This window comes from Semicossyphus pulcher, unplaced genomic scaffold, assembly GCF_022749685.1.
Source record: "Semicossyphus pulcher isolate SPU_LCO1_2020_fin unplaced genomic scaffold, fSemPul1.0.p SCAF_11, whole genome shotgun sequence".
Lineage (NCBI taxonomy): Eukaryota > Metazoa > Chordata > Actinopteri > Labriformes > Labridae > Semicossyphus > Semicossyphus pulcher.
In genome coordinates this window covers 4,414,465-4,427,293 of record NW_027211615.1, presented here as the reverse complement: position 1 = coordinate 4,427,293, position 12,829 = coordinate 4,414,465, and the positions used below count along the sequence as shown (strand labels likewise).

At 42.9% G+C, this 12,829-nt stretch overlaps 1 protein-coding gene across 1 annotated transcript in view; it reads right to left on the bottom strand.

The window, feature by feature from the left end:
• dse (dermatan sulfate epimerase) overlaps positions 1-12,555 on the bottom strand; it is a 29,681-nt gene extending 17,126 nt beyond the window's left edge. The window contains exons 1-3 of the mRNA XM_069655729.1: positions 12,429-12,555; positions 8,731-9,193; positions 111-364 (exon numbers count right to left, since the gene is read on the bottom strand). Coding sequence (XP_069511830.1) covers positions 111-364; positions 8,731-9,149 — 673 coding nt within the window. The 5' untranslated portion in view covers positions 9,150-9,193; positions 12,429-12,555. The remainder of the gene's footprint in view (positions 1-110; positions 365-8,730; positions 9,194-12,428) is intronic.
• Positions 12,556-12,829: the final 274 nt, after the last annotated feature.

Genomic DNA, 12,829 nt, shown 5'->3' with positions numbered 1-12,829 from the left:
AGGGCAGACATTTAATACTCCTCCACAAACTATTAATATCTAAGACCGATTTTACTACAATCTTAGTCTTGGGTGTTAAATATGTTACACTTGAATCTCTGTCCACTCACCTTGTGTCATGTAAACCAGGCTTCCTGTGAGCAGAGCCACACAGTTGGTGGGCTGGTGGTTGTGCAGGTACTGGAACCCCCATCCTCGCACATAGGACTTCTCGTACATCAGGCGGGACGCGTTGCCGATCACCTGGAGGAAGCGGTCCTGCTGGCCCTTGTTCAAGTACTCGTACAGGAAGTCGTAGGCGGTGGCAAACCCGACCAAAGAGTGCGCCAGAGGAACCTCATCCCAGGGAGCGTCTTTGACTAACCTGCAGCACAAACACAACACCAGGCTAAAGACACATATGTGGAGCACGTGGTGAGAAACATTCAGCGCTAAGCAGGTGTTAAATTTTCAACGTTTAATTAAATCCTGTGAATGTTTCGACATGAATGAGAAGCTTTTTCCTCTGCTGAGCCTTTTAATTACCTTTAACACAGCTGTTAAACTTCTAATCACTTTGAAAGCAAAGATGCTAAGTAGCATTTTACACCACATTTACAGCTGCACCGTCACTTTCCAATAAAGACACTAATAAAGACGAATTAAAAGTGAAGCGTGTGCAAATTCTCTGCTGGTTAACAGGCGAGAGGATCTGAGAGTGCTGATTCTGTGAATTTTAGGAGAGCACAGTGTTCATGTCGTAAAATGTGAAAGGTGTTTCATAATCATTCTGCTCACTTTAATTAAAGAGGAATGAACTGCAGATGTGGGGACGAGAATGAGCTCTGTATTCTAAACTACCATGAGCTGACTCAGTGAATCAGACTTAAACAAAGATTCTGTTGAAATCTAATGCAGTGGTAGTTTCTAAGTATCCATATTAAGTTAAATTAGCTTCTAAAATCTGCATGACCTTAAAGAGAAGTTTGAGTCTTCTGAAAAGTTTGGGTCTGAATCAATAAAGGTACAAAACATTTTGAAATCGCTCCATTTCCAGCAGATTACATTGACATAAACTTTTTGTTTAAGGTATAATAAGGAGGATTTCTCTAGAACAATAAAAAATAGACTTTTACAAATATAATATAATATAATATAAATCATGACTTATGGGCCTCTATACGAGTGTTGGTGAGTGTGTGTGAGACCCTTGTGAGACCCTTCCCTCTGCATCTATTCTGTTGTTTTGTTTTGCACGGGACGTTTTCAGAGGGGCGCTGTTGTGGTTCCCTGAGCCAATCACAGTGTACAGGTGAGTGTGGGAGTGGTTCAAATTAACAACTGGGCCCCATTCAGACCGGAGAACATGGCGAAAGAGCGACGCAGAGGTGGCCTTCTTTCTGTTGGACAGGTAGGTGCCTCAAACCGGGTAGGACAAGCTAACCGGTGCAAAGCTAACCGTGAAGCTGTCGGTGTTAGCTCGGCGGGGTGGGCGTGTTCTCGCACCAGAGAGTTGAGAGTGAACTTCTGATGCACTCAGCCACATATGAGGTTTTGCCCTGATCTTGTGTGTTATCTGGGGAATTTTGACTTTTAAATGCTTAGTGATGATCCAACCTAATATTCATGTAACAAACAATAACACTAACTAACTAACTGCCTGAGGCAGAGGCAGACCAGCAACTCATGTGTGCTGCATGTTAAATTACTGGATTTGTCAATGGAGTCTGGTGGCTCTGAAGAGAGCGATGTATGGGCTGTTTCTGGCTTCAAAAACGTATCTTCCTGCTTTACAAAAAGGTCTATCTCTGCAGGGATCCTTTCTGTAATGTTGTCAGACACTTAGAATAACACTCTGAGCCACTTGCTGTGATTGCAACCTTTACAGCCTGCCAGCTGAAGCAATCTAAAACAGTTTGTACCTATTAGTCATTGAGACTAATAGGTACCAAAATATGTTTTAAAAAAAGGGTTAAAAGTACCAGAACCTCCCTTTAACTATATAAGTTATTATAGTATGTACGATAAAAGGTTTAATTTGTGGGGAGGAAATCAGGGTCGTTTCAGATTCTGGTCCTTTCTCACATTTTTTAAGGTATTGTGAATTTTCCTGGTGATGTACTTAAAAGAAAGTGTTGGTAATAAAGCATGAAATAACAACTAGATGTTGCCATTTGATGATGTTAATACATGGTTTCCACATGTTAAGTGGCAGCTGAGGTTTATATAAAACCACTTCCTGTCTGGTCATGTAAATGAACACCAGATGCATTAAAGAGCTTCTTTATGTTGCAGTTTGCCCATATGGAAACTCAGAAGACTTCAATACAATTAAACCAAGTTACAGCTGGAGTGTATATTAAATTGTACAAAGCATAAAGCACACTGAATCTCCTGTCTGTATGTTAGCACAGGCTGTGTACGAAGTAAAGGGAGCAGGCACCAGTTTGCCACAAAGCGGAGGCTCTCCATCGGAACATGTTCCTGGACTTGTCGGAGACATAATTGAAGGTCATGAATACCACAGCCGACTGGTTCCTGGAGCCGCGCTGCACAAACCCTCAGAGCTGCACTGACCATAACTAAAGTGCGGCCAAGAAGAAAAACTCACAGAGTGTTCTTCAAACGTGAAAACACATGCTCAGTGGCTTCTTCTTTCTGCACTGTGGCACCCGTGCTCTTATCGTGAAAAAAAAAACGGCCTGCAAATTGCGCTAATTCCACAGCGACTAAACCCCCCAGAAATGAGCAGCTGGAAAATCCCCTTCCTCCTGCTCAGTGGCCGGAGGCGACACAGCAGCCATGCAGAGAGATGAGAAGGATTAAGCTGCTAAAGCCCCCACCTCTCTCTCTCTTTCTCTCTACATGAAGTATGGAGCAGGAGGAAGGGTTAACCTGCAAGAGTGAGGGGTTATTTTTACACCGGAGCTTAATTTTTACATATTTTGTGGTCTTAATGACTTAGAGGTACAGAAAGTTTTCAGCCAATAACCACAACACAGGTTGTAATAGCGGCAATCCTTAGCACTAAACGAGCCCAACCAAAGTCCATCCATTAAAAGTTCTTGTTTCTTCACTGACAACATTACATAAAGGATCCCTACAGAGAGTAAACATTACAGTTCCTGTCCCCCGAAACACGACAGTTTCGTGGATTTTATCAGATTTGTACAACGTTCTGTAGGAACCAGTAACAGACTATACTTCATACTGGTAAAGTAGAGTCAACACTCAACACAGCCTGTTTGTTCTCTGCCTTTGAGAGTCAGTCATGTCTGAAGCTCCTGCAGGCCTCAGCCATGAACAGTGCCGCCTTATTTCCCTAACAATTTGATTAAGTTGAATGGACATTAGTTCTGGCTGGAAAGTGCAAAGTGTCTGAAGTGGATTACAGCCTTTCACTCAGTCTCAGTTCTCCTCAGCCTTTATTTGACAGACTAAAGGAGTAAAAGTCTCAGAAAATGATGCTTAAAGAACATTTGCAGCCAGTGTTTGGGTCCATGGTAACCTTTACTGTTCATTTACATACATTCACAGAATCTCTCTGGGATATTTATGTGTGCGTTATTGTAAAGAAATGTGACCTTTGATAGTGAGCTAAACTAAGGAAAACCTGGGAGCTCCATAATTAGCAGCTACAATCCGAAGGAATCTTCCTCCAAAGCTGTGTTCACGGAGCAGCATTCTGCCTGACGACACAACCTGTGATTATTCTGAAAACAAACACCTGCGTGTCTGGGTTCACAAGCTCTTCTAGACACAAACAATGAATGAAATTGTAACATTGTAACAAATTCCTGAGATTAACTGAGCTGTTAATCTCAGGAACTTGTTACAATGTTACAATTTCATTAAGCAGACACATTTGTCCAAAGTACATCTGAGAGTTAGTGCAACACAAGCAACGATCAGGACAGGACACTGCTTCAACTGGATCGAACACTGGTGCCTAAAGGCAGTGTACAGGGCTTTTTAAAAATTATTTATTTAGCTTCTTCTTAAAGATGAAAGGACTCTGCGGAGTGAATGGAGTTTGGTAGCTCGTTCCACCACCGGGGGACGACTGAGGAGAAGAGTCTAGTTAGAGACTTAGGGCCCTGTTGTGATGGGAGCACCAGGCGCCTTTCATTGGCAGAGCGTAGTGGGCGGGACGGAGTGCAGACCTGGATGAGGGCGTTCAGGTAGGCAGGAGACGTTTTTGTTGCTGTTTTGTAAGCGAGCAACAGGGTTTGAATTTGATGCGAGCGGCAGCTGGGAGCCAGTGGAGGGATCTGAGCAGTGGAGGGATATGAGCAGTGGAGTCACATGCATTTTTTGGTTGATTGAAGACCAGTCGCGCTGCTGCGTTCTGGATCATCTGCAGATGTTTGAATGTGCATGCAGGAAGGCCTGCCAGTAGGGAGCTGCAGTAATCAATGCGTGATATCACGAGAGCTTGTACCAGCAGGTGTGTTGCATGCTCTGACAGGAAGGGTCTGAACCTCCTGATGTTGTACAGGGCAAATCAAGACCAATCAATCAATCATGACCAAGCGCCTGTCCATCTGTCTGTTTCACTCACAGTTTCACTGTGTCTAGCAAGTCAAACGTGGGCAGCTATTTTAGATTTAGTCTTTAGAACTTTTGATTAACTTGCCATCGAAAGTTTATGTGGTGATTTCTTTGTAAACAGATTCACAAATTCAAAATAAAAGAAACTAATATAAAGGAAGATAATATTCACAATGATCAAGAATTGTTCAGTGGTCAAGTTGTAAGAGTTAAAACATTTCTTCCTACAGGTCAGGTTCAAATCACAACATATTTTCTCAGTTCCCTCCTGTGGTATCTGCAGCTGCCAAGCAGGTAGTTTTGGTTAAATTGTTCCAGGTTTAGAGATTTCTGTCTCCCCCCTGATCCAATAAAGATGAACAGAACTTTGTTTCTGATGCTTAAAGAATTACAAAGTGATCAGTTCTTTGAAGAACCAGTTAAGCTGGAGATATACCTGCTTTTAACAACATGATGGCTGCCCTGAGTGCCCTGTGTCTGTTTGGAGCGTCAGCTGTGCTCGTCCTCAAAAATGAACACTACACAAATCTTGGATCCCATCAGCTATAGTCTGAGACGATCCAGTCTCTGGGGACACCGGTAAACGTGCTGAGCGGTAAGCAATAATCGACTTCCCGTCAAGACTTCCTTTCCCGCGTGCTGCATTGTTACAGAAAGAGAAACCGTTCTCTTGTGATTGACTTGTTATTAACGGGTCTTACCTTTGCCCAAATTTCAACATCATGATGCAGATTTGTAAGAAGTAAAAATTCAAGCTTTGTCAGGTCTGTCCTCAAGAGGAGAAGAAAACTTTTAAAATGCTCGTTTGTTGAACGGAGGTCGGATCGATCTGATGCATTCCAGGAAGTCGGGAAATCTTAACGCTGAGCGGCTTTCGTGACACGGCGTCAAGGGAATTCATCTCAAGTTAAATGTCAGATCTAGAGCAGATTGTTAGCTGTTAGCATGCAGATGTCTGTTTATAGAGATTCATAAGAAGCTAAATCGTCGTCAGATCACGCTGATGGGAGCCGGGATGTCATTACGGTGGATTATGTTCCGCCTGCTTTTGCTCTCCTCACGGACTGTTTTGATACGTGCCTGCTGATACGTGATTGGTCAATATTACTCAGACTACAAGCGTAGTTCAAACAGAACACTTGCCTTCCCGGAAATCCACGTCTCTGCCTACAGATTCTACATTTCTATGTAGAATCTGTAAATAGAGATAAACATTACACGGACACAAGATGCAGTATGCACCTGAACAGTAGGGGCAGTGTAGAGCCAGAGGGGATGTGACAGGGACAACACAGCAGCAGGGACAACAATGGCAGAAAGTCCTGTTGCCACGCTGATAGACTAAGTCCTCAGTTATCCACATCAGCACGATGTGTCAGTGCACAGCGACAAACATGCCTGTCAAAGCAGCTGGAGAAAGAAGTTGTCGTTGCGTATGGCCTGAGCTCTCTGGTGTGCCCTCTAGTTTCCTCCAGAAACACGTGCAGTGCATAGACAAGTGTGTGAACAATTACAAGACGGGTGTGTACATGAACATATATCTCCGGCCTTACCCTGAATACTACTGTGTTCTACCAAGACACAAACCAAATGAAAAATGTTGACAGTGTGGGTCTATCTGACTCTTGAGGTGGCAGACGTCTCATGAAGCCGAAATGTCTTCCTGTTGAGAATAAGGTTAACTACTACTGTCTTAAAATAGGGCCATGATTACTGATTACTGATCATTTGATCTTACCCTGATTAAATCTAATGCTTTCCTTCCACAAGTTTTATATTTTAAAATATTAATTTCATAAAGAACTACTAAATCTAGATCTATTGTAACCCTGGTTTGCACGGTATTGACAATTATAGGACTCCCTGTCCGGTCACCTGCACCCTGACCCTCTCAGATCAGACCACAACAGTGGGCGATTCAGCTCACATCTGAACATTTCATTTCCTTTCATCTGAGGGGGGAGAAACAGCTGCTAAACATATTTCCTGGACCACGGACGTATCGGACCACAATGCCTCTTTAGCAGAGCTCTGCCCACAGAGAAAACCGAGAACTCTCCTGAGATGAGACTGACTGCAAAGCCTCCGAGGGGGAGGACTCAGTATTAAGACCGAGATGAAGCACACATGGGGGTGGAAAGAGAAATCAGGTAGCATCTGTTAAGCCTCAATAGTGTTCGAGTTTTCTCTGGAAAAAATACAGAAAGAAGGAAGAAAAACCTTCATGGAGAATTCTGGGCTGATCAAAATGACTGAGGAAAATGAAAATGAACAGGTGACATCAGCCGGCAGTCATGTAAGGGGCTGTAGTGGCTGTAGTGGCTGCAGCGTAATCACTATGACAAATGTGCCGATCCAAGTATGTTGATTTTTATTTGACCAAAAACAGCCATTACCTCTCGTTATCTCTTTAAAGCCACCTGACTCCACTGCCAAAAACGCTCAGATGAAGCAAACAGTCTAAAAAGGAAAGCAACCGTCAGCCAGGAAAATCAAGAGTTACAGCCGGAGCCAACCGTGGACGTCACACATGCAGCACTGTCTGGATATCTGGGAAGTGTGCTCCCAAAGCTTTGGAGCCGTCTGGCACTGTAAGTTCCTTCAGAATTAATTAGTTCTATCTTATCTTATCAGTCAATCAATTGTTTTATGTGACTGTGTGTTACTTAAATATTGTGTGTTGGATCACACAATCAGTCACACAGTAACACAAACAAACAAGTGATCAAGGCAGCAGTAGACCAGCAGCTCCTCTGTTCTGCAAGGGAATTTTAATGTTTTTGTAAATGGAGTCTGGTGGCTTTAAAGTAGTGCTGAGCCGTGAAGCAAATTAATTGAAACAACTGCAAATTTATTTTTACTTGATTCAAACAAAAACTTGCCCGTTTCTCATTTAAATGACTAGTCTATAGAAAAAGTCTGTCTGATATCACATTAGTGAGCTTTTCACCACAGCACAGCGTGAACTGACCGCTGTGCTGCAGAGTCTGCCCCTGCCTGTCAGCTGTAAACGTGTGTGACGCTGCTACCATCACACTAAACTATAGCTGCTTTCCCACTGGTCAGAAAAACCCGCTAACACCCGGCGTTTTTGCTTAATGGGAGACCCGGGTCAAATGACTCTGCAGTAGACCCGGGTTATTATCTCCTCGGCTCCGATCAGCATTGATGGAAAAACAAAACCCGTGTCGACACGCTAATCTCTGGCCCCTCTCCGGCGCGAGGCTATGCTCTGTCGGAAACTTCTGTGACTCCTCGTCATCTCAGCTACAAATTCCGCCCGTCTCCGTCCGAGCAGCGCTCGAACATCGTTCCAAATTTGTCAGCACCAAGTTTGAGACACAGACTGAATGAGTAATAGATACAAGACCTAACCACCGTAACATCTTCACTGGTTACTAACCCTATCTCCGGCGCGTTTGTGACGTCAGACGGTGACGCAGCAGAAAAGTGACCGACAGGGGTATACTTCACTGGCAATAGGAAAAGTTCAATCAATCGGCATCTGTAAGCGGGTCTTCCCGGGTCTGAAAAACCTGCATCAACGCACTAATTTTGGTTGGAAAGAGGTACGAGAACAGTAAAAGTGAGAAAAGGGGTTTGTTTTGTTTAAAGAAAATAGAGAAGTATGATTGTTAGTTGCATATATGTACATGAAAACACACTGCAGTCATTTCCAGAATTTTTTAAAATTGCAATAATTACTAGTTTTTTTTATGTGAACAAAAAGGCCTATCCACTGCCACAATTGGTTTATTGTTGTGTGACTTTGGTGTTTTAAAGGGTTAGCTTTGACAAAGCACGACACAAAACTAAAAATTCTAACCTATTTGAAGCTGCGAGCGACCACCAAGTCCGGCAAGTGTTCTGTAAAATGACTCTTTTTGTCAATGAGGTCTGGTGGCTACGAAGCGAGCAATGCAGTTAGTTTTTGTGTGTAAAACGAGCACCTTCCTCTCCAACAAAAGGTCTCTCTCTGTAGGGATCCTCTCTGTAATGTTGTCAGACACGTAGAATAACAATCTAGGCCGGTCAGTGGAAACAACAAGAACTTTCCGTGGACTTTTTTCGGGCGCGTTTGCCCCAAAGGATTCCACTGAGGCCTTTACAGCCTGTTTCGTGGCTGAAGGAGTAATTCCTAAACTTTTTGCTCCAAAATATTTTTAAAAAGTTGAAATAATAAAAAGACAGAAAATGTACCAACTAGGCTGAGCCGCCATCCTCTCCATGTAGTCCTTGGCCAGGTCGAGGGCCCCGGCCCTGTGCGGGTACAGCAGGCAGAACATGGACAGCACGCCCAGGTTGTTTCCGTACACTTCGTTCCATCGGGCGCTGAACTCCGCGGGGCTCCAGGGGGGCAAGTACTCCTCAGGGTGCTCCAGCATGGTCTCCCCGGCCTCGCGGATCCTCCTCGCCATATCCCGATGAGTCCCCGCGGCGGCGTACTGCAGCTCCTCCACATCCCCCCGACTGAAGTACAACATGGGATGACCATCGTAGTTGCCTCCCATGAAGGGGATTCCACCGCTGGGGTCCACTTCCGCTTCTGCCGGGGCAAGCAGGGGCCACAGCAGACTTATGAAGAAGACTGTGGGGGCCCCGCGGGTGTGGGTTCTCATCGTCTCATCAGAGAGGGGGCTGAGGCAGAGCTGAAGGAGCTCAGCTGAGAGGGAGAGAAGGGGGAAGAGAAGGATTTGAGAAAGGCAGCTCGTACTCTGCACAAAAGCTCTGCATTCCTTGAATAATTAGATACAGCTGCAGCGTGATGATGCAGGCTTTCCATACTGATGCAGAGCAGCACGGGCAAGAAATAACCCCACTGTCTCATGATGTTGCTGTAAACACTTACTATATGATAATATCCCTCTAAAGCTTACTACATGTATCCTCTGCACATCGTGTTACCTAACATTCACTTCCTAAGACTTTTTCCCGAGCTGCTCGTGTCAGACAAGTCTAGCCTCGCACACCCAGATGGCCAGACGAGGCCTGGAGGTCATAAATGAGCCATTACTGCAGTAACATTACTCTGGTCTAGTGAAACCACCTCCAAACCAAACTGCTGTGTCTTACAGAGAGACGGGAGCCGGCCCGCAGACTCGGCTCCGAACATGAGAGTAAATTCCATGACCTTAGCGGAGCTCCTGGCAGAGGCTGCGTGGAAAAGCCTTTGGTGGTGATTTAAACTGCGTCTAGACAAGAGTCCAGTCTGAAGCAATGAGCAGCCAGGGTGTGCATGTTCGTCTGTTTGATTAACAAGGAAAGTTAAGCTGCTGCATAGAAAGACTGCTGATGTCTGGATTAATGAAGATCATTTTGACATTTCACCTCATGAGGAGTCACGTTTCTCCACAGTGAACACAGGGACGGTTTTTGTAGCCAAGACAAAACCATTAAGACAACTATGAGCTAAACACTGAAGCTGCATCTGTGTCAAGAGCAAGAATCTATTTTTACAGAGGCATCTGTAAGCCCGAATAAGACTGACCTAAAACCTACATATTATTTTAGTCAATTTAATGGTTTATATTTTGGCATAGAAGTGAAGTAGGTCTGTGATAGTCAACAATGAGTTTCACAGAACTCAACGACAACTTATTCTCATACAACATCCCTGATATAGAGCTGGTGAAAAACCCTAAAGCACAGTACAGTAGTGATAGTGTCGCACTAATTTAGATTGCAATATTGTATGGATAAAGACACCAAGTATCTATCTATTATTCAGGGATAGTTTGATAAACACTGCAAATAGAAATTAAACGTTTGGACCTGGAATGATAAAAAACTTTCTGTGTTTGTTTCTGTCGAGGTCAGCAGACCTGTTAGTGACGGTCTGCTTCAAAATGCCATTTTGCTGCAACAATGAATACAGTGAGATGAACCTGCTGAGGGGATGATAGTTATAGAATGGTAACAATTGCAGTATATTTTACTGCACAATGGTTCATGTTGTGAATAAATGATATTGTGACCCAAGTATTGTGAAAATATGATATCCTGGGGAACCTGGTGATTCCAACCCCGACTCTTATGAATGCTTTAATCCAGGCTGAAGATGGAGTTTGAGAAATACCAAGGCGCCACAGTCAAAGCTGAAATGATTAAGTCAACTCATGCTCAAAATGCTGATAAATCTGCAGTCCTGCTCCTCACATGTGAGGATTTACTGAATGTCTCTGATGTATATCACTATAAGTTGAATATATTTGGGTTTTTGACTGTTGATCCAACAAAGAGACACATTTGAAGACATTCTCTCACATTTTAAAGACTAGGTTAATTGGTAATCAATTTGAATGATTGAAATCTAGGGCTCAGTCCTTGAAAATTAAACCTCAATATTTTATAAACTGTCATGTGACTGTAGCTCAAAGTGTCACTCTTTTTATGCATCAGAAGGTTGGGTCTGAGTCGGTTTAAACCATCAACTATCTAACTCTAACCTTTATCCAGGCGGATAGAGAAAAGGATAATTGTATCTTTACTTCGCCTGACATTAATAATCTTTTGTCGTAAACTAATCAAATGTGAATTTATATCTAGTAGCCAACTAGATTTACAGATGAATGCATTAAATGTTTGGTTTGTAAAATATCAGAAAATAGTAAAAATCTTCATCCTCAAAGTCCAACGTGATGTCTTTAAATGTCTCATTTGTTCAGTCTAAAGTCTAAAACGATATTATCGGCACGTTATCGGTATCTGCAGATTAGCCTATTGCTTGAAAATGACAAAGTGGCATCTGCAGATATGTCAGCTTTCTGCCGATAAAACGCTCATATTGCCCAGTGAATGTGTACATTTTAAAAAGCACTGTATTATGTTATTTCTGCATCTGCCAGTGGGCCAGTACAATAAGAGCAGGGCATGATATCAATTCAACTACAGGGGAGACTTGATGTCCTCTGCAATTAGGTGGATAAAACATGTGCCGAATACATCAGTATTTAAATCGGTAAAAATGGTTGGAAAATATCGGCATATCGGATATCGTGCATCCCTATCTAAAACCCAAAGATATTCAGTATGAAACGAGGAGGAGAGGATCTATATTTTTTAGAATTTTCTGACGCTTTAGCATAAAAAATATTTTTACTTTTCAGTGAATAAATTTTAAAAACAGCTGGTGTTCTTTCTTCTGTCCATCAACTAATCAATTAATTGAGTTATTGTTGATCCTCTGTTAAGTTTTTTATCCAGTGAAGAATCAATATCTAAACTCATGCACTGTAAATAAAACCTCCTGTTTCAGAGAGGTCCAGAGCATGACCTCAGGGTCTTTGAACTTTTCATTCAGACAGTCAATGGTGTACTTCAAGAGGGACCTCTTCTTCTGCCTGTTGCCTTCTTCTAAGTATTCCTCTTTAACTGCTAAGGGAATTATTGGGAAAACAACACAAAGAAACTAAATGCAAATGTTTTGTAATTGAAAAATAAAGAGAGATAACAAAAGCAAACAATCAATAATCAGGCTTGCCTACAATTATTTCCACGTTCACAGTGACCCAAATACAGTAAAGGATTTTGACTGGTTCATATCTGTCATATCTTCATATTTTACACAGTTAAAGGAGGTTTCAAATTGTGATTGTACTTACAAAGTCTTTCCTCCCTCCTCACATACTGATGCCTCTTCTGTTTGATGGATTAACGTCAAAATGCTGCTTTTCCTTTTTAAACTTTCCTTACTTTTCCTTCTTTAAGCTCCATTTTCATCAACAAACGTTCTGTTAAACGACTTCTTCCTCGACCTAACTGTGCAGTGCAAGTTTTACAGCGACACCAGTTATTATCGATGGATTGATAATCCAAAATCTGCGCACAAAAGTCTCCTTGTTCCTGAAATCGACTCAGAACAGTTTGTGGAAACAGTGAAGAAAAAGCGTTTACGTTACCTGTCAGAAGTTGTGTTCAAAGACCCGTGTCCCCGTCGTTACAACAGACATGTCCTCCCTCACAGAAGAGATTTTCACACAGATTATCAATGTGTTTGAAAAGTTAGTTTTGGGGTCGAAACGGGGAGAGAGAGCGGAGGGAAAGAATGTGTGAGTGCGGAGGGAGCGTCATGCTGGCGGATGAGGAGGGGCAGCAGGGAGGGAGGCTTAAAGGAGAACTAATGAACCGAGTGTGTGAACTCCTTCTGTCACACAGGCTCACAGGTACACAGGCAGTGAGGGGAAAGCTACTAATGGTGAAGTACTGTCCTGGAGTCTTCTTTAACATCACAGTAATGTCTCCTCATATTTCAGTTACCTTTAAAACTGCGTCATAAACCTCCAGACGTCAATAATGGACG